We start from the raw sequence: 22046 nt of genomic DNA, 5'->3' as shown, positions 1-22046 counted from the left end.
CACTGTTTGCATATTTGATTTCTATAGATGTTTCTTTACAAATCCATAATAAACTGCACATCAGACCGCTGCGTGGGGATGTTTAACAAAGTAAATACCAGTAATTCAGCCATCAATTCTTCCACATGAAACAAAGAGGAACTAAATATATTTGCATCCACAACCAATATCAATGTTAAATACTTCTTAAAGTGTGATTTTTCTATATCCCCTGTTTCCACAGTTAAGATTTCACCTCCCAGAAAAACAGGACAGTACACGCCATAAAGCTTAACAGAAAGCCAGGAGTACTTACCATGCTTAAGAAAAACAAATGCTAGAATTATCCATACTATGCACAAGACTACTCTCTTTCATCTTCCTCGGTGAATCACAACATTATACACTTCTAATCTTCCTCGGGACTTCACTTAAAACAATTTTTTGTGTATAGCTATAAAATGCATTCTAAATATATACTAAAGATAGGGTATATCCAATAATTCTGCTCTTAAATCTATAGAATCTTTCTACTTAAGGTCTTTATAAGGAATAGCCCATTATCTACACTGTTTATATAAATAGAGCAAAAGCGATATTTCTTCTAAAACACAAAGTCCAAAAACCAATAAAGAAAATTCTGATGGATAATAGTGTGACCAAGATGTGAATTCTAAGTACTATAAAACTTGGAATTCCCAGCCTTTATCTTAATTCCCCCTTCCTCTCCCACACCCTCCCCCCAAATCCCACAAGCTGCCAGGAAGCATGGGACAATGTTCTGGACTCCAGAACAACAAGCTATTTGTAGATGGAGGTTATACATGCTAATCAGGTATGACATTAGCCAAGTCCCAAAGGGAGCTTAGTTCAATCTTCAATAAACAAGAGTTTTTTGGATGAATCCCAGTGGCCAAGGGTGAGCTAAGAAAGTGGCACAAAGTAGCACAGGGTCTGAAGAATATCACAGAGGAGCCTGAGATTATCTGCATAATCAAAAACTGAATGAACGATAGGGTCCTGGTGCACACTATGGGTTTGATCTAAAGTTCAGTAAAGTAAATTGGAGAATTTTAATCAACTTCAATGGACTTTGGACCAGGCCTTGTTTGTAAGCACTGCATCTATAACCTACATAATTCAGGGAGCTGGGCAATATGATTTTACTGGTTCTAGATGGCCTTAAAACCTATGAGGAAATGAATCACTCCTACCGTTGTGGATGACATTTTTAAATGGAGAGATAACGTTCTGGGGAAGATGCTCTCTGAAGTAAAGTTCAATTAATGCAATTAAATCAATGGTGTTCTTACACCAATGTTATATAAAACTGTAATTTGCTTTGTTTGGCTAATTTATCATACATTTAATAAATATGAAGCAACACTCACCTTTTTCCTGAGAAAGCTTCTCCTCCTGTCTCTGGTGATGAGGTTTATATGGTGCTGCACCACAGCGAAGTCCTTCAGCCACAAACCCATCTAGGAAAGATAAGGAAGCATCTACCTACATTGAATTCAGAAAGACAGTAACAATCAGAATCTTTCCACTAAATGAAACTAATGTTTCTTAACAAAGGAACATTCCATTTTATAACAATTCAGCACACTGACATCTCACAGCTCTCCCACTTGCATCACTAAGAAGATCATGTATTCCATACTTCACACTATCGTCCAAGGGAGTATTTTATATATAGAAGGTATTGAGATAACATGTTAAAACAGAAGACCAATTTGGACAGTAGGTCTTAAGCATAATTAGCTTCTCTACAATTTTCCAATCTCACTGGTATGTTTGGACAAGAAATCTTGAACAAAAGACCTTGCATCCCAACACAATCTAACTGAACACCATGTAAATATACTAATTTTACAGTAAAATTAGTCAGGGAGGTAAACATTTCCCTTCCCGAATACTATACCTCAGTTCAACAGTTCCACAAAGACAATCTAATGCTGCGTAATACTGGATATACAAAAGACTGAATTTGCCTTCCTAAAAAAATCCATTTTATAAAACAACAAATATGAACATAGCATAGCAAATGACAACTTCATTGTTCACTGTCTCTTAATATCACGAGCACATCCAGATTTATCAAGAATCCCACTAAGAGTGCTTATTGCAACTCATTCTAAGTGATTTGATAAATTTGCATCTTTCCTCTCAGACATAGCTAAATATAATCATTTAAAAATACATATTTTATAGAAATACATGAATTTGTAAGCACAGAATACATATGTTACAGTTATCTTACCATTATCTCATCACAACTGGCATCAAGCGGAAGCAACTTTTTCATCAGCTCCTTGTTTTCACACAGATGTTTTAATTCAAAGGCATATTGCCTCATACATGTGTCTAGAGAAGTGCTGAATTCCTGGATTAGTTTATCAACTGTTTTAGAACAGGACATACGGGATGACATTTTAGTGATTGCAGTCATAATCCAGGCTTTTGTTTCAGAAGTAACAAAAGTCTGCTTCAGCAACCTGTGCAGTCTTGTTATAATGATTTCTGGATCACCATCATTTGTAAGGTAGGAATACTCCCCCAAAACCTATGAGCAAGACGCAGATATAAAAGACATTCTGTTACACAGGCATCAATGCTTTCATTTTGGAAATTAAGATGTAATGGTAATACTCTAACATAAAATCCACCTCGCATTAAACAAATCTTATAAAATAAGGAAATCCTTTAAATTCTGGACTTTAAAAATAATTTTTTACATTATATATCCACTTAAAACAAAAACAAGCAATATACGGTAGAAAAAGACATAGGGTCTGCTGATTTTCGAGTACTGCTGGCTGGTCCTCAGTTTAAGATCATTTCACTGTAGTTCTATCTACTCTACAAAACTGACCACCACCCAGAACAGTGATCAGCAACCAATTCTCTCTAATCCTGAAAACAGTTTAATTATTAGTGCACAGCAGATCAAGCTACTTTCATTTATTTAAAAAAAAAAATCTATCTCAACTTAAGGTTTCTGTTGGCAAATCAATACTATTTTCTGTAACAATGCCTGTCATATCTACCCTAGCAATTAAATTGTTTTCAGCACTGGTTCAAGGGAACCCATTTGTGACAATTGTAGTCATCAAGGTGCAGATTTTCTAATGCAGATAGGGTTTTCCAAGCTATAGTTCAGTTTTAAATGGAAAATGCTTGAGATTACATTTTATTGTTTGTGAAAATGCAAGTGAAATACATAAGCGGGATACCAATTTTTGGTTCATTAAATCAAGTAGCTGCCTAGCACAGTGCTAACCCAATAGCTATATAAGTACAATTAACCATCTGCTCCATTTCCAGTTCAAGTGGAATCTGCTTGCTTTCACAGGTGTCACAGAATACAAGTTCAGCAGCTTGCCAGGTCATTATAAGGTTACAAATGCATTTCACAAACACATACAGCCTTACTATGGAAAAGCAGAAAATCTCACAGCCACTGAAACAGGTGGTTGGTAGAATAAATTTCAGTGTAATAAGTTTTTTTTAAAAAAAAAAAAGAATATAAAGTTCAAAAAGCCATCACTTATGACAGGCAGTTTTCACATCTATCATATTTTCATACTGCAGCAACCTTACCCAACTCATAACTTGAAGAAATTTCTGTGGATAAAATGTATCTTCCTCCTCCAGCAAAGAAAGATAAGACTGGACAGCATAAAGCCGTAGCTGCTCATCTTCCTTTTCATCATCAAATCCTAAAAAGAAAATGACACATTATTAAATCTTTGCTTAAAAAATTATGCTGCATGTGTCATAGAATTCAAGACAGATTTAGAAAAATAAAACCAAGACATTAGCTAACCAAGAATGGCTTCTCTTTATAGAATTCAGTAAGTTACCCACCTTCAGCCAGCAGCCTCAAGAAGTTGTTTGGGATGTCAGGGTGCATTACATCTCCTCCTACCGAAAATACTGCATTCATAGTCTGGATGAACCACCCATTGTCAGGGGCATATGTTTCCAGAACGTTAAGGGAAGATAAACGTTATACACTAGTGTATATCTTATCTATTTTTACTTACAATTAAAAAAAAAGGAGATTAAAAACTTTTGAGGGTACATACATATATGGAATATCTGAACAGACAAGTCTTTACTATTGAAATGTTTTCCAAGCTAAGGAAGGAGAAAAAGGACGAACAGGGCAGTTTTCCCAGAGCCTGTGGTTCCAAAAGTGTTACCATATGGAACTGTGAATCTTTTTTCTTCTGAGTGTTTCGCAATCCCAAAGCATGCACCATTGCTGTCCTATAGTGTTCTCATTTAATGAGGATGCTTTTTGGACTATTGCGGATTTTTTTCTAATTTTTTTTTTTAAACAAAGCCATATCATGCTCCACAACTATCTATTTCATTGGAAGAGCTGCACTCTACTAGGAAAACCATACTCACAGTCAGGAAGTGCTGAAGTCTAATTCAATAAGGCAGAAAACTCCTTCTCTTTTTCACACTACAGTGCATGCTTTTTAAAGTTTTCTTTTAAGAGAAGGTTATTAATATACTTAAAAGGTGAACTCCAAAGCAAAGCCCAAACACTTCAGTGCCCTTTACTTTGTGATAAAATAAAAAAATAAAAAAATGTTGAGATCATTATTTCTTCTGGTTTTTTTACATTTGAAATAAAGAATTATAGTATCCTGGGCTCCCTCTTTTTCCTGGAAGGCCACAAAATGATCTTTGGAGGATGTGAATAGTAATGTCACATGAAGCTGTAACAGAAGCTCTGGCTATAAATCTTCAATAAAAGGATATTTCTCAGCTAATTCTGCTATTTTGCCAGTTAAGTTGATGATGGTGTATTCTTCTTTGCTTTGTCTTAAGTAGTCCAGCATCTTTTGAACTATGACAGTTACATTCTGCCCATTCGTAATTCTATAGAGAAGCTCCAATGTCTGAAGGGAAAAACAAAAGAAACAACATTTAAGTAACTCTAATAACACAACACAGGAATGACACACAGACAGGAACTTAGTACACCTCTACCTCAATATAACGCTGTCCTTGAGAGCCAAAAAATCTTACCACATAATAGGTGAAACCGTGTTATATTGAACTTGCTTTGATCCACCAGAGTGCGCAACCCAGCCCCTCCGGAGCACTGCTTTACCGCGTTATATACAAATTTGTGTTATATCGGGAGGTAGCGGTGTACATAGTGCCAAATTGGACAAAAATCTCAAACACAATATATTGTTTTATTCTCACATCATACTGGCATTTATCTTCTTAAGGAATGTTTTTAGACTGTTTTTAGAATGAAATAAAAGATTTGCAGAAAAGGAAAGGAGAAAACAAAGTATGAAGAGAGCCAAGTTTTCTATTTAATTCCTTTCACACAGTTACCACGGCCGAACAGTATAAACATGCCTTGTTTGATGATGCCACTATTGTAATATTGGCATTTACTCTAAAATGATGTTAATATAGCATGAATTTTAAACATTAAGCTCTCTTTATGGGCTTTCAAAAATCAACTTACTTCCCTTTTGATGATAGGATCAGGATGGTCTAGACATTCAATTATTGTCATTTGGTGCTGAAGTGCCAGATTAGGATCCTGCTGGATAACATAGGTCAGCGCCTTTAGTCCTAGAAAATAAATTATTGCATAAAGATATGACAAAAGATCACATACACATGATCAGATTAAAATCTTCTTGCTGAGATGATCAGCTATCCTTACCTAAATACTTCAAATTAATTTTAGGTGATAGAACAAATTTTCCAATGCATTTGGCAGCCTTCTCAAGCAGATCAGATTTGGGGCAAATGGTATAAATTGTTTGTACACATTCAAATAAGATAGCTGGGGGAAAAACAACAAATGTTAAACGGCAATTATTTAAGAATATACATTTCTAAAACATACGTTCTCATAAAAAAGCTAGTATATACAATTAAAAAAATCTTCGTGTCAAATGACGACTGTTTCTCTAGAAAGGGGTTGGGCTTAATATTTTAAAGAAATCTAATATGCACGCAGCATGGAGATTTCTGGGATCTTAAATATTATCTCATTAAATATTTTAAACAAGTGTTACTGTTTGGATGTGAAAAAATGTCCTCCTTTCAGGCAAGCAATAGCCCTACTGCATATCCCATGAATGTGATTCACCCAACTAGATGAGACTTCAAGATTGTCCTGTTTAGAAGAGGCCAAATAATGTAGCTGGACAATGGCTAGGTTGGGTACATAGTCACTATTGGAGAGTGGCATTTCAATTACTTCGCACAAGTGACTGGAAGTATTTTCTCTGCTTTATCATCCACATACCAGGAAGATGACATCAGAGGAAGATGATAATGTTTGTTTCTTAATGCAGAAAAATTTTGCAAGCAGTTATTGTTAGTAACATCTGGTATCTGGTAGGGAGCCTAGTACAGTTTACATAGTAGGGTGGATAGATGAAGTACAGAAAGGGTGGGCAAAAGCTCAGTAGTTTGACTTAAAAAAAAACAAAAAAACACAAGAATATACTTCTCTGTCAACAACAGACAAGACTTTGGGGCCCAGCAATGGATTATTACGTCTTTAGGGAGAGAAATTTATCTAAAACTGATTTGCCTTTTATGTTTAGCGTACGGAAAAGTTTGAATTGATTTTGTTGAACAGAAGTTTCCACCATCCGGTATTCTGACTGACTTTCAGGTAAGGCACATTCATATGGACTGGGGGCCTAATCCTATTCTCACTTAAATTAATGACAGCTCTCTCACTGATTTCAATGGGAAAAGAACTGGATTCTTGGTTATTTTCTCTTTCAAAAAATATTAAACTTTTTAGTTTTGTAGACAGCTTCCCAGCCCTGAAATTTGTTGTAAAATATAGCCACTGAAGAGACTACATAGTGTGGAGGTCCAAAAAGAAGCAAAAGGTAAACTTTAAAGGTTTTCACAGAGACTCAAAATTATCATTGGACTATCACAGCAGCAGTTAGGAAGTCATTATGAACAACCAAGATCAACAAACTTTATAACATAGACAAAAGGGACAAGAGCTCAGCCGCATAATTCCTCTGAGGAAAAAAAAATATTTCAGCTGGGAAAAGCTAAATGAGATAACAAGTGAAGTGAAGAAAAGGAGATACAAATTAATCTTTTAGGGCACCAATTTAGGTGAGTCAGTAGCAAAATTCAATATCGAAGTTAGATTGCCAACTGGTATTTAGGACCATGGCAACAATTCACATGCTCTTTCCACATCTCATATAGGTTAGCCATGAGATGAACAGCCCAGAATCTATCAATTGTTAGCAATTAAACTAAATATTAGAAAGGTATGTGCACTAACTGTGCAGCTACATGAAACAAGCTAGGAATGTCTTCAAGGTATGGCTTTTAATATTACAGAATTGACTATTTTGCAACAAAGTAATTAGATTTTAACATTTTCACATTTCCTTGCATTACAGATTCTTTAGCACTGTATCAATAATTAACATATAGCAAGCAAAGGAATGCACATGTAAATTCTGTTTTCTGTGTACATTTTACTTGATAAGTGCCAAAATAAGGCTTTTTACATATGGTTGTCTACTCTGATCCCTAAAGTATTTAACGTTCAGTCTTGGGAATCCAATTTCCTCTCACTGTGCAGAGAATTTATGCACATTAACTCTCTTGAGAGTTGCATGTGTAAATCCATCATACACTAAGAAAATAAATCCCTGACTGTCTATGTTGCTGTTCCTGCATAAAAGCACACCCCGGCATACAAGTGAAACACAGTGAATGGATGGTTATAAGACTTGACAGATGTTTCATCAGTATATCATTCGACAAAAAAAAAAAATTTAAAAAGGGGTGGGTGAGTATTCTGCATTTAATGTGCATCTCACTTTCATTAATGCTTAGAAAATACACCTAGTCAAGGAAACAGACTCCTAGAACTTTGGGGTATACGTTCAACTGTTATTCAAGACACTTTCAAAACCACGTCTTAATTTTCTATCAATTGCTGGCAACATTTATGGCTCCATTTTAAAACCATGAAATACTACATTTTTTTTTTAAGAGTAAAAGAACAGTTGTTAATTTAGTGTTCTAGAACCTTATATATTTGTGCTTGAAAACGATAGCAAAAACAAGCAAACCAACCCACACATCTTTCAAACTCTCCATAGTTTGCAATATGCCCTTAGGAATCTGAAAGTATTATATCTTGTTGGTTCTGCTCTACTGTCAAATTTTTTTTTTAACAGTAAACTAACATGACTGTTCACAACAATTGTAAGATTTATTGTAGTGCTTTATGTCAAAACACACTTTCACATGCATCAGTATCAATGAGCTCTGGAAATAATTTAACAACAGATTCTAGAGAGCAACTCAAGAGATCAGGGGGGAGGGATAGCTCAGTGGTTTGAGCATTGGCCTGCTAAACCCAGTTCAATCCTTGAGGGGGCCATTTAGGGATCTGGGGCAAAAATCTGTCTGGGGATTGGTCCTGCTTTGAGCAAGGGGTTGGATTAGATGACCTCCTGAGGTCCCTTCCAACCCTGATATTCTATGATCACAAATGTGTTTGCGAAAGGAAAAGACGTCTCTCACACACACTTTTTGTTAAGTTTCTCAACAACTAATCATGTGGAGGATTTTTTAAGAAACCTGAAGTTCAGTCTTTCCTTCTGACACATAAGGCAGTAACACCATTTTTTTTCAAGTTAGCTACTATAATGAATACACCGGTGCAATTGATGATTTCACAAGTACATGATGTTGTATACTGAGGAAAAGACAAAGCCCAAAACAATTTGGAGGACTTTCACATAGTATCCAGCAGTTTATATGTACGCAAATTTGGATCTATAAATATTTAGTAGTTTCCCATTAAATAAATAATTTTCACTTGAAAAACATTTCAAAACTACATTATACAGGAATATATAATTTCTGTTCATGTGTTAACATTACTAACGTTCTACTTCCTTGCTTTATAATTCACCAGTCACAATACCCAAATTCATGACCTCGCCAGATCACTAAACAAAAGAATACAGTTACTCATGTCAACAGAACAATAACACTTACATTTTCATTCTTTGCACATATTTGTTCTTATACAAAATATTCTCACCCACCATATGTAATATTATGATTTATTTCTGCTCTTCTTAAAGACTCATCCAGAACATCATACATTAATTCACTTGTCCTGTTACAAAATAAAAATTATAAAAAAGTTCTCACTTCATTTGAAGCCCAGTAATCACACACACACAAAAAAAGCCACCTGTATATACCTATTTAGTGAAAAAATAACATCCTACTCCTACAAGTTGCTCCACATGATTTCAATGAAACTATTCATATTAATGAATTCTCATTAGAGCGAGTAAGGGCTACAATCTGGCTCTAAATGGCATCTCACAAGATACTTGCTACTTTCAAATAAGCCATCTATTGTTTCAAGATAGACTAAAAATACATTCCTTGCTGCTCAACCAAAAAGTCTGTCTTATTTACTAAGAGGAATAGAGAACACAAACATCTAAACTCGTACAAAGGACAGCACTCTTTTTATACTGCCTTGTCTTGGATTTTCACTGTGATCATATTAACAACCAAATTAACGGAAATTCTGATCTCAAGTCCACAAGTGTCTCTCACCACATATCCCATAATTAGCTGCCTGACCCACATAGGAGCTGAGAAACAAGGTAAGTATAATAACTATTCAATAAATAACTTTTCACAGTATTTGTTAATAAAGAGCAAATGGAATGTATTAATCCTTTCTTTTCTTTTGTGTCATGACAGCACAGTAAAAGTTATGTTACCACACAATAATGACTCACTGTGTATTCTTTCTATTTTCAAAGAATTGATTACATAGAAGAAACTGGTTACCTTGGATCATCTTTTCCTAACAGCCCCAGTATTCTTAAGAGCTGAATTTGTAGCCATGGTGCTGGCACACTGTGGTAATTGAAGTCTATAGGAAGCTTTCCTCCTACTACCTGCTTTAGAATGGTTACAAAGCTCTCTGTCAAGTCTTTGTATCCAGATGCATTTTTCTAGCCAAGGAAAAGAGAAATACATTCAAATATTTTAAGTACCATGCCTCAGAAATACACCATAAACCCATGACAGGAATATAATCTTATTAGCTATTATTCAATTAATTGTTCCATTTCCTAACCCATCACTTCTTCCTCTCAACCCCCAACATCAACTCCTTTTTGCTTTATTAAGCTTGAAGTGTTTTCCCTGTATTTTCAGCAAGACAGTGAATAGGACTGAAAGCATTTCCCTTGCAATGGTACACTGAATTCACAGGCAATCCTCAGCATAATCTATAACCCACTGAAAAAACCCTAAACTTTGGACTTAAAAACAAGGCCATTATGCCAAAGGTGCTGATCACCAGTGTCAGGCTCTGAACAGGTCAGTTGGGGCTTACGTCAAGGGTTGGAATGCAAATGAATATAGTACTGATTATCCCGATTCACGTTCATAACTAACTGAAGACAAGTTGATAGACCATCCTTCCAGAGAGATTTTCCTACAGAACAATTTTACAGTTGTTTGTACATTTTAAAAACCAGCCTATATGTTCAATTAGGCTTCTAATTCTCAGCCTACCTTAATCATTTGAAGGTAAATGTGTAAAGAAGCAGCCATGACTCCAACATCCCTATCACACAGGGCTTTCCGGAACTTGTCATGGATGTGCTGGACTTGGTTGGGAGCAATGAGATAGAATTTATACAAGGCCTGAACTGCTTTTCTTCTGATAATTTCCCTAAAGAGAAACATTTTTCTTTAAAAGATCAATCAACTTGACCCTAACTAGAAGTTTTACTTAACCTAAATTGTTTCTCTATATTATGAAATAGAGACTTGATTTTTATGAAAACTACTGACTTTGTAACATTTCCCACTTTCATAGCTAGTTAGTTAAAAATATTAACTAGGCATCATATCATGATGCCTCTGAAATAGTATTATCATCCAAGTTTTACAAATGAGGACACCGAGACAAGAGAGAGGATAAGTAATCTGGCAAAGGCCACATGATGAGTCAGTGGCACAGCAAGCATAGAGTTTAGTAGTTCCTGGAGTTAGATCATGCTTCTGCTACCTTTTAGTTTAGTATGTACTCCGTGCTAGCTCTGTATTTTCATGTATGTAATGTTATTAACTATGAGGCCTGATATTCAAAAGGCTGAGCACCTACACCTCACAAGTCTTCAGTGGGGTTTGCGCATGCTCAACTTCTCCAAAAATCAGGGACAGATCTTTCTGTGATGGAATGAATTCCAAGGGTACAATTTGTTACTCTATTTACACTACAAACACTTCTTAACCCACATAGTGCAACAGTATCTCCACGTGCATAAAATTACATGACATTTATCCATCAACAATGCTGAAGCAAAACAAAAGACATCCATTGTGCAATCAAGAATGCACAAACTAAAGAGGGGAGGGGGACACAAAAGGAAAATTTGAAAAGGAACACAAAGTTGTGAATAATGACTAAGGAAGGATTCAGAGCAAAAACAGTACTTAAGAGAAATATTTACACACTGAAACAAAACATCTAAATTTTAGGACATTCCAAGTTTATAACAAAGGCTGAAGTCCTTCCTATAAGTGAATACGTACTTAGAATGCTGAAGTTTGTCTTCTATGAGGGGAAGTACAGCTGGAATCATTTCCCGTGGAAAGATCTGGCTGACAACAGTAAGTGCCATACACACCTCAACCAGGTTAGTGCTCTGCAAGTCCTGTCACAGTCATTAAGACAACAAAATGGTCATTTCTAATTTAAACTATGAGAAACTTTTCATTTCTAAGGCTAAATGTGGGAAAGCCTCCACTTTTTATGCTATACTGTGAAGCACTGCTCTCTAATGCTCTGCTAATTAAGGGATTGTTCAATTTTTTTGTGAAATTTTAATTGTATTTGTTTAATACTGCTACAAAACTTGAAACTATAACCATAGGAAAAGGATACATTAGAGTCCCATAAGAAGCTCAGGTGAATATTCATTTTTCTTATTTCAGTGTTAACTGACAAACAAGTAGATTTTATTAATGATTACATAGTTTAGAATTAAATTGGCATTATACTTGGAAAAGCACTGGCCTAAAAAGCTAGCGTAATGTTTTTCTCCAAACCTCCCATAAAGCTGTACCTTCACAACTGTGTTCACAAGCAGAAGCAACAGTTCATGATTTTCATGGAGGAATAAAGAAACAGCCAAATAACCTACAAAAGAAAACAACAAAAAACCTCCTTCATCTTTTCCAGTAATAAACTATTTCCAAATGTTAACAGGAGAACTTAAGACATCCAGAACACAAGAGCTGACGACTCAAATCATAGGTGAAAATACTGGCAGATTATATGATCTCTGTGGGTAAGTCTAGAAAGGAAAAGAAAAGAAAAGAAAGGAAAAGAAAAAAGAACCCTGCGGCAGTGAGTTTCAGAGCTCGAGTAACTGACTCTGAGATTCACTGCTGTGCGGGGGGAGTTGCCTTATAGATGTACTCTATTACTTTTTTAATGTCAGGATTTAAATTAACTGTTTTTTATAATCTGGTTGCTTGGATATATTTAGCTTGTTGTAGTGTTCAGTAAGGATGGACTTGAAACTCACAAGTTGTGTCCAAAATTAAGAGGACCCTGTAAAGATGTCAGATCTAAAGCACTGAGGATGACATCATATAAGAGAGAATTCATTAGGAAATGAATGTTTTTTTCCATACTAACAAAATCCCATAACACAAATCAACCTATATAATTATAGGAGAGCAAACAAATCCTCTATCACAGCTCAAACCCCATTCATCCCCTCACCCTCCTCAGATATCCAAGAAATCAGACAGAGTTTGGGGATGGCCTGAAGGTCACAGAATTCAACCATTTGGAACTAAGGAGGGAACTTAATCAAGGACCCTAATGGAATAAGCACCTCTTCTGATCACAAAATGCGGAACTATTATATGGGGATAGTTTGTGGGTCTCAGACCAGTAGGCTTGGGCCATTTAAGGTTTTACAATTTAGATTCCAGAAAGAAACCAATAGATAGGTCTTGAACCACTGGTGAAATGATAAACCTCTAAACAATCAGATCACTGCATTCTGAACTACCTTCAGTGTCTGAATTAATTTCAGGTGTAGCCTACAATGAATACATGGCAGTAGTCTAGTATCAGTAAGTGATAAAGACATGGACTATCGTAGCAAATTCCATATTGCAAAGAAGAAACCACAGCCTTCTGGCCAGACCTAGATTTTTAAAAAGCAGCCTTCATGATAACAGGTGCTACCTTATTGTCTAACAGCAGTTGTTTTCTACCTGAACTCTCAAGTGGCAAACTTGAACGAAACAGGAGGTTACGGTGTGATGGGCACAACCCGGCAGTCAAGAAAGCCGAGATAATCCCTGCCACTTCAGAGGTTTTTCCCAACCTACCAACATCACCTGTGTCTTATCTGGATTTAGCCTCAACTAACTTGATCTCATTTGTTCCTAGATTGCCACCTAACACTCAAACATGATGGCAAGATCAAGTGAGAGGAGATAAACATACTGAAGAGATGAGAACCCATGCCGCCTCACTAACACTCCTAGAAGACCCAGATATATATCCCAGAGGGTTCCATTAGGTAATTGTTCATCTGCCTCTCACACACACACCCCGAACAAGAGGAGTGACAAGACTGAGGATGACTCCACAAGAAAACCCTTGAGGCAGATGAACAATTCCCTAATGCAACCCCATGGGACTGCTCACCCAGGAAAGAATGGAGACACTCAAGAGCCCTGTCAACCATTGCATACAGCTGTAGATTCAGCAGTACCAAAGACAACTGAACAACTTTATAATATCAGCATAGACACCTACTCATTCTCCATTGCTAGTAGATCATCAAGACAAAGCAATGAGTGCTGGTTTTTTTTGTCCAGGAGATCTGAGGCATCTAGATACTGAAAAGACTGGTCTCATACAACCTTCTCAATAATATTACCTACAAGGGAAGATATGAAACTGGTGGACAGTCAGCCAGATTGTCAATGTCAAGAAATAATCTCTTGATCAGAGGCCATATACAAGCAGTCTTCAAAAGAGATTGCACCCTGCCTTCCACAAGAAAGTGTTGTTAATTCCTACGAGCATCACACCGAGCACTTTTTCACTATTTCACTTCAATAGTCAGGAAGGACATGGATCTAAAATTACAGTTTCTGAAACAAGGTTTATCCAACTCCAGTGCTTGAGTGAATCAGACTAGCTGAAATTCAAACACAGAAAACCTAACCGTTATTTCACCCATTATATTATCTTGCTATTGTGGATGCAGATAATTTGGCCCACATCTGAACTATTTTCTCTGCAACACAACAAGAAATGTCTTCACTAAGACACTTGAATCAGCAACCTCTTGGAGATACACCAGATTAATCAGAAAGTCAACTCCTTGAAACAAATCTACTGATAAGACTTTGTAACTAAAACAGAGATACGAAACTCCTCTTTGCCTCCCATACAATAAGTGGTGTAAAATTTCAAAAATTCTTTTACACCATCAGTCAGATTTCTCGATAGACTTCTGCACTGATGCTCTCATTATCTTCCCTCTCACCTTATTTGTCACAAACCACCTCTAACCCAAGGTGACCTGAATGTACAAAGACAGCGAAGAATATGCTTAAAGGGCACTGCACTAATATTGAAAAGAAAATAATTATAAATTCCTACAAAAGCATAAATATAGTTGAATGTCGGAGAGCCGGCACTCTCAATTTGGAAATACTCTTACTTCGCTAAATTTTGTTTATTTAATATTCCAGTTATATTATTTTAAGAGGTTATTTATGACAACTATATATAAATACCCTTTAAATGAAAATGCTTATATGTCTCTAGTGTTTACTAGAGCTGATATTCAAAATTATTAAATACAAAGGTTTTTTTTTATGGTTTCCCCTTTCCCCATTTTTCAACCAGGTACAGAGCTCCTTAAAATTCAAATAATTTTGTATTTTCAAATTTTGAAATATCAAGTTGGATTATTCCCCCCATACCAAAAAAAATATTGAAAATAAAATTGTGAAAAGTGGGAGAAAACTTTCAACCAGTTCCTGTGTTTAGTATGACTTCCAACCCAATTTCAGGGGACATTTATGGCAATTTTGAGCACAATGTTAAGATATATGAGTCTCATACACATACCAACTCTTTTTTCTAAAAGGTTTCCTTGTTGTGCTAGCTTAATAGCATGGATGTATCCGAAGGAGGATTCATATCCTAGCATTTCACAATAGATTAGTCTCACCATACATTCTTTCATCAGTCTCTGAAATACCAAGAATGAAATATTAAGAAATTTAGAATAGTTATAAAGTGCTCTTTTCCTCTTTGCAGTTCTACCGTATTGAGCTTTGAGACTTTGACATCATGTATGTATTATAAACAAAAAGCACTACTTTTTCTAAAATCAGAATTTAACATTTCTAAAATGAAAGTTTATCAATACTTGATGTGATACTGTTTCAAAACAAATTTAAGTTAAACTACAACTGAACTTTGTCAAATCCCAGGCATAAAGATCATGTTATCTGGCTATGAGTGGCATCCTTGCATTCAGAACAAAATTATGACCATGGGTATTAAAATGAATAGTCACAAGGCACTGTACCACCATACGTACAATACCACAAATGATTCCACATCCCATTTTTGTTGTATCACCAAAGGGAGGAAAGTGGTCAGTGCAGTCACAAATGGAAGAGAAATGTTTTCATTAAATAATCTCTCTGTTAAAAAACATTTTTATGATAGTGTGGACCACAACTTTATAAAGCCAATAGCGAGTGACAAATTAAATATGATCCTGCGATGTGACAATGTAGCAAAAAGACAGGGTCTGTATACACATGGAATTATTCAGGAATAATTATTCCTGAATACCACGATGTGTGGACAGACTTATTCCAGAATAAGAACTCCAAACATGGAGTTATTCCGGGACCACTTTTGCTCTTGAAAGTTAATTTGGATTAAGGTAGCATGTAAATTTAAAGTACAGATAATCCCTAAATTGCATATACAATGGAACTGCATGTAATGTTAGAAAGGTAATTATTATGAACACAGAAGCATCTCATGCTTGACTGAAATCTTTAATGCATTAGAGAATTCCCTTGACTAATCTTAAGCAACCAGTGGGTGCTAACTTGACAGATGATAGAACCAGTGTTCTGAGACAGCACAGACAGACAGGCAGGAAAATTCAAAGACTGCACTTGGGAGGAGTAATTGGACCTGCTCAGCTGCATCACCTGATTTCCCTGTCTACACTAGTACTGCAAGAGTACAGAATGACCCACTCCAAGCAAGCACAGTTGCAATGGTGCTCTCACTGCTTGGGCACCATTGCAAAACCCTAGGTGTAGGCATAAGATGTATTACAAGCACAGCATGTTCTAGTAATGGTGCTAATAAATGTAAGATGTCTCTAGTGTATACCAACTATATCAAACTCAGATGTATTCACTCACTCTGCCAAGCACAAGTCTGCACATCACTATTCTTAAATTCAGTCTACAGTAAAGGTAAATTTCATTACAAATAAGACTAAAACTTACAAGTGTTGTAGTGGGAGCAGAAACTGTTGCCTTCAAATTAGTTTGTTCCTGTTGTATTAGTTTTTCTTCCTCCTATAAAAGAATAATTTAAACATTTTTAAGATCTTGCATAATTTTGGGAGGTAAAAACAAAACAAAAATGAATGATGGCAAGGAAAGCATGATCTATTAGAATGCTATCAAAATAATATATATAATCTTATAGTAATCATTTTTTTTTTAATAAATAATATTACAAAGCTTATTACACTTCCAATTTCACTAGATTTACAGCTTCAAAGGGTTTCACTAGATTTCCATATACTGTTTTTTTTAAAGCACAGAAAATCATATACTTTCCATATCTACATTTTCATCTGCTCACTCTTCCACTGGCTTGTATTACAGTACACAGATGTTTATTGATTTAAAATGGTCTAACAGTACTTCATTTATATTCTTGGAAAATATTTTAAAGTAGACAGTTTTAATACATGCCATTCAAAACAGAAACTACATTCTGCAGCCATTTTGCAAGGCTCAGCAATTTGGCCCTAGTTAGGACTTAGATGAGACCTCTAATGCCTAGACAGTGATGCTGGTAATTCAGCCAGTAACACTCTTTCTTCTCAAGCAGTATTGAAATAAATGTTTGAAATGAAATATACACAAGTTGAAAGGGAAAGTACTTTACATCTCGGTTCAGGCTTGGGTTATGGGGGGTTACAGATCCCGTTTGCAAGGATGAAAAGATACATACATACAGCATAGACCCAGATTGGGGTGCAAGGGTTTTTAAAGTGTCAGTGAATAAGTGGGCTCGGGTTCGCCACCCAGGGAATGAATAAGGAGCCCAAGTCAGTATCAGTGGAGCGGATAGGTACATGGGTAGGGTGCACCCCTTGGTCCCTCAGGGAAGGAAGTGGGTTATTTCCCTGGTCAGCTGTCTCAATTACTCAGTGTGGTATTGGCGGTGTCCAGTGATGTGTTTGGTATAAATGTCTCTGGACCACCTGATGGTGTCGAACACCATAAGCTGTCTCGTGAGCCAGGCGTAGCGTCGACCGACCCCACCTCCTCTTAATACACAGCATGGTGTCAGGGAATGACAAGATGCATTATTTTGGATGACAGATAACACTAAGGTCCTGCACACCTGTATAGCACGCACTCTTACGAATAGTAACGGATTAAATATAATAGTAAACCCATCACTGTGTATTGCATTCATATTTACTCCCTGTACTAAACTGGAAGGAAAGGTGGTCCAATGGTTAGGGCTCTAGGCTCTGGTTTTGAGATCCTGGTCTGTCACTACCTTCCTGTGTTACTATGGACAAACCATTTAACCTCTCTGTGCCTCAGCTCCCAATGTGTAAAATAGGTATTTACAGCACTTCTGTAACTGGGGCGAGGTAAAGATACTAAGCATAACTATATGAAAGGTAAAGTTGCCAATTTTGGTTGTTTTACCACATTACAATCTTTAATTACAAAATCTTTAATTCCTGAAGACTCCAGGACAATCCCGGAGCACTGGGAAACCTAATTAAAGCCTATCAGGCACCCAGATACTATTGTAATTGGGGCATACCAATAGGCTGAGTGGGTAGAAAGAAAACTATGTTACTGGGCAAGGCTGAACAGGTGTGTTTCACCCAAGACGCAGCTGCCAACACCTGCTGACCTTCCACATTCAGACTTTTCTACACCCCACAGCGCAGGGGCGGAGCTGCTTGACCGAAATCCCGTCTACTCTAATATCCAAAGACAGGGGACCCCATGGCTTCGCGCCTGCCCAGAGCATGAGACACACCCGGCGCGGGAAGCCAGGGGCGCGGGTGAGAAGGGGGAGCGCGGGCCCAGCCTCCCCGCTTGCTTTCAGCCTAGGGACGGGGACCGAGGCTACGGCTACAGTTCACAGGGGAGAAGGTCCTGCTGGCCGGGGGCCCAGCCCGCCGCGGAGCCCCCACCAACCCGTACATGTTTGGAGGAGAGCGCGGTGATGCTCCGGATCAAGCTGCCCAGCCGCGAGGTGGCCGAAAACCGACCCGGGCCCCCACCGGGGCCGGCCCCTGGGTCGTGCTGCCCCAGCAAGCCGGGCAGCGCGCTCAGCGTCCGCTCCACCACGTCGCTCATGCCCGGCCTCGCCGGTGGCAGCCCCTACTCGCCTCCCGGAACTGCAGGGCCTGGTCCCGCCCCCACTTCCGCTTTCCCTGACTAAAAAAACTTTATTGAGGCTCCTGGCGCGGACAGCGGACACGGCGGGTGGCCGGGACGCTGCTGGGGCGGGAAGAGGCGCGTAGAGCCGCAGGGTCCTGGACTCTAGGCAGCCCTAGTCCCCGCCCTTCGCTGGCCTCGGGGCGCGATGATGTGAGACGTCAGGGAGCGCGGGGGGGAGCAGCGCCCCCGCCCGAGGCTCGGGGTGGTGCCCAGGAGCCCCCTGCAGGCGGCAGCTTATCCCGCTCTCCCGGACACACGAGACCGTATCGATCCACCCCAGCGCGTCAAGCATGTGGGGCCGGAGCCCCGGCCCAGAGTGGGAGTCCGCCCCGTTAGCACCGTGCGCTGATCTTGACAGCTTGGTTTTCTCCCTAGGAGCCTTGTCTGAGTTTGGGGGGGCCGGAGACTCGGTATTCCCTCCGGCATAGCTTACGGGGCCTGCTCATCAGCGTCACCTCGGCACCGCAAGTGGTCCATGGGCTACGTAGGGACACAGCTCAGTTGTGTGGGGGAGCAGAGCTGGGCATCCGCTGTGCGGCTCCCTGCTGCCGCCACTGGTCACCCTTGGTGAGTGGCAACGCCCCATTCTTTGAGAGGCTTCATGGCCTCCCTTAACTCCCAACACCCTGCCACGCATAGCCCGCTAAACCTGAAGGGGGAGCTGAAACACAGCTTTCTAAGCTGGAGAGCGCATCTAAGTCTTTAGAGAAGGGTCCTGGAATCAGGCAGGACTGCTTACAGACAGGACTGCTCGCACAAGGCTTTGAAACATGGCAAGAGTTGCTTTGGGTAACCTCTCTTCGTAAGTGAGTTCACAAAATCTCAAACGCTACGATGGCCACCCATCCTGCCAACCCAAGAGGGAAGCAGTGTTGGGATAGGTTAGTAAAATGCTTATTTTGATGTCTAAGAGCTGTAACGAATCAGTTACATGCTTATAGGTCTTTATCTGTGTAAGTCTGAAAAGAATAAGTTAAGTAGCGGAATTAGCTGAATTTTCAGATCCTTTATTCCAATGGAAAATACCAATAAGAGATTTTTCTCTTTTTCTTCTATTAGCAGAAACAACAAAATAAATTCCAAAGAAATAAATTAAAAATACCCTAGGGGGCTAATTTGTTTAGATTTTTCTCAGTAGCTTTTCATTTACAGATAAAAATTTGGTTTTGCCGCATCCACTCTTGGAAGTGAAGAAATGTATGTATAGCATAGGACATGAGCTTGATCTTTCAACAGTGAAGTTAACAGGAGTTTTGTGATTGTCTTCAATGGAACAGCATGGATAAGGCTGAAAAAAAAAAAACACAAAAGTACAATCACACACTGATTCAGATTTCATAATTAAATTGAGAGAGCATGGCAATGTGCTGTGAAAGAATCATTTTCTCAGTTGTGATGCCTGTCTTTTGTACTGTGAAATTACTCTCTCCAGACAGATTATCCATAATATGCAGTAAGCATCTACTTTGTAAATGATTAATTTAAGGATAGTTTCCTTTTGTTGTATATTAAGGTTGTTCTTATCCTCCATTTTCTATCAGTGTAAATGCAGGCAGAGTGAGTAAGGAGTGAAACATCCTACCCAATACCTGTTTTTATTTTTAAGAAGCTCTTTTTAAACTTTAAAACTTATTAAGTCTGAATCAGTTTGTTAAATTTCAGTTTTTGTTTTGTAACCTTCAGAAGAGTGTAATTATCAAAAGCTAAAGCTTGCTTCTTTGCATGTTTTTTTTTAAGCTTGGTCCAGCAATAAATATTGGGCTGAATCCAATAGTATAGTGCAGGAGTTGATTTTTAGTGGCACTGTGCTGCCAGTCCTGGCTGCCAGCTCCACTCTGCCCCCTGCCAGTCTGGGATTCTGTCTGCTGGCCCTGCGAAGCCCACTGACAGTCCCTTGCCAGCCAGGGTTCTGGTCGCCGGCCCCACCCAGCCCGCTGCTGGCCTGGGTTACTGGCCACTGGTCCCACTCACCTTGCTGCACTATTATTTACTTTACATACAATAATAGGTTTGTTATATAATACTTAGAGAGAGACCTTCTAAAAATATTAAAATGTATTACCAGCACGCAAAACCTTAAATTAGAGTGACTCAGCACCCCACTTCTGAAAGGTTGCTGATCCCAGTTTAGTGTCATAGAAAGGTAGGACTGTAAGGGACCTCGGTAGGTCAACGAGTCCAGTCCCCTGCACTGAGGCAGAACTAAGTATTATCTAGACCATCCCTGACAGGTGTTTGTCCAACCTGTTCTTAAAAGCCTCCAATTTTGGAGATTAAACAACCTCCTTAGGTAACTTGTTCTAGGCGTATGACGCAGCTGCTCTACCAAAGAGCTGATCGAATGTGTTGAGAGAGCGTAGTCAGCCCTGGTACAATCACATCAATGTATAGTGTATTATCCAGTGACATGAAGCTACCCTAAAGGTTCTTAGCTACCTCCCTCCCTCTGACATAGTGGCTGTGGCTAGGGGAAAGCATGTGCCAATCTCTTGTTGTGGTTTTAGCTCCTTAGAACAACTGACATGATTGAAAGCAGCCCTCAGCCTGCTCTTGCTTATGCTCGGCCATTGGTCCTTTTCACAGTGGCCCCAGGATCACAGGAGCGGAAAGGTGCCACCACTGCACCACACCATCCCTACACGCATTCTGTATACTTCAGACAGACCCAGGATCTAACACATCATTTACAATGTTATGGCTGCTGTGTGTTTCTATACAGTCTCTTTAACTAGCATGTGGTTTTGATACTGCAAACACTAACATTATTTATATTACCACATGAGCCCTGTTCATGCACCAGCACCCCATTATGCTAGTTGCTGTACAAATACAGAACAAAAAGACAGTCCCTACGCCAAAGAGCTTACAGTCTAAGTATGGGACAAAAACAACAGCTGAATACAGGCATCTGGGGGAGTATAAGGAAACAAAAAGACAGTATTGGTCAGCATGACAGACTGTGGGTCTCAGTACACCAGCAGCTTAATCATTTTCAAGTAGTTGGAGGCATCATGGCAAAGAGCAGCCTTAAGGAGGATTAGTGAGGTTGTTTTGTTGATGTTTGTGGGGAGCTCCTTTCAAGCATGAAGGGCAGCATGAAAGAAAACAAAAAGGTGCTTGACTGAAAATTTAACAAGTGGTTGATAGAAGCTGTCTTCATAGGCTGGTCAGAGGCAGGAGTCGACATCTCAATAGTGATTCAAACAGAATAGGTATGGTTGTGATAAGCTACT

At 38.5% G+C, this 22046-nt stretch overlaps 2 protein-coding genes across 2 annotated transcripts in view; one reads left to right on the top strand and one right to left on the bottom strand.

Moving 5' to 3' along the window:
- Positions 1 to 18799, bottom strand: part of AP4E1 (adaptor related protein complex 4 subunit epsilon 1) — a 33462-nt gene extending 14663 nt beyond the window's left edge. The window contains exons 1-15 of the mRNA XM_032778628.2: positions 18574 to 18799; positions 16612 to 16683; positions 15197 to 15320; positions 12150 to 12223; positions 11617 to 11738; positions 10591 to 10750; positions 9856 to 10022; positions 9087 to 9160; positions 5690 to 5812; positions 5486 to 5595; positions 4759 to 4898; positions 3850 to 3962; positions 3583 to 3701; positions 2243 to 2545; positions 1371 to 1485 (exon numbers count right to left, since the gene is read on the bottom strand). Coding sequence (XP_032634519.1) covers positions 1371 to 1485; positions 2243 to 2545; positions 3583 to 3701; positions 3850 to 3962; positions 4759 to 4898; positions 5486 to 5595; positions 5690 to 5812; positions 9087 to 9160; positions 9856 to 10022; positions 10591 to 10750; positions 11617 to 11738; positions 12150 to 12223; positions 15197 to 15320; positions 16612 to 16683; positions 18574 to 18729 — 1972 coding nt within the window. The 5' untranslated portion in view covers positions 18730 to 18799. The remainder of the gene's footprint in view (positions 1 to 1370; positions 1486 to 2242; positions 2546 to 3582; positions 3702 to 3849; positions 3963 to 4758; positions 4899 to 5485; positions 5596 to 5689; positions 5813 to 9086; positions 9161 to 9855; positions 10023 to 10590; positions 10751 to 11616; positions 11739 to 12149; positions 12224 to 15196; positions 15321 to 16611; positions 16684 to 18573) is intronic.
- A 45-nt stretch (positions 18800 to 18844) lies between these two features.
- The window catches only part of SCG3 (secretogranin III), a 57120-nt gene continuing 53918 nt past the window's right edge, over positions 18845 to 22046 (top strand). The window contains exon 1 of the mRNA XM_075069638.1: positions 18845 to 19694. The gene's annotated coding sequence lies outside the window, so the exon portion shown is untranslated. The remainder of the gene's footprint in view (positions 19695 to 22046) is intronic.

This window comes from Chelonoidis abingdonii, chromosome 9, assembly GCF_003597395.2.
Source record: "Chelonoidis abingdonii isolate Lonesome George chromosome 9, CheloAbing_2.0, whole genome shotgun sequence".
Taxonomy (NCBI): domain Eukaryota; kingdom Metazoa; phylum Chordata; order Testudines; family Testudinidae; genus Chelonoidis; species Chelonoidis abingdonii.
This window is presented reverse-complemented; position numbering and strand designations above follow the sequence as displayed.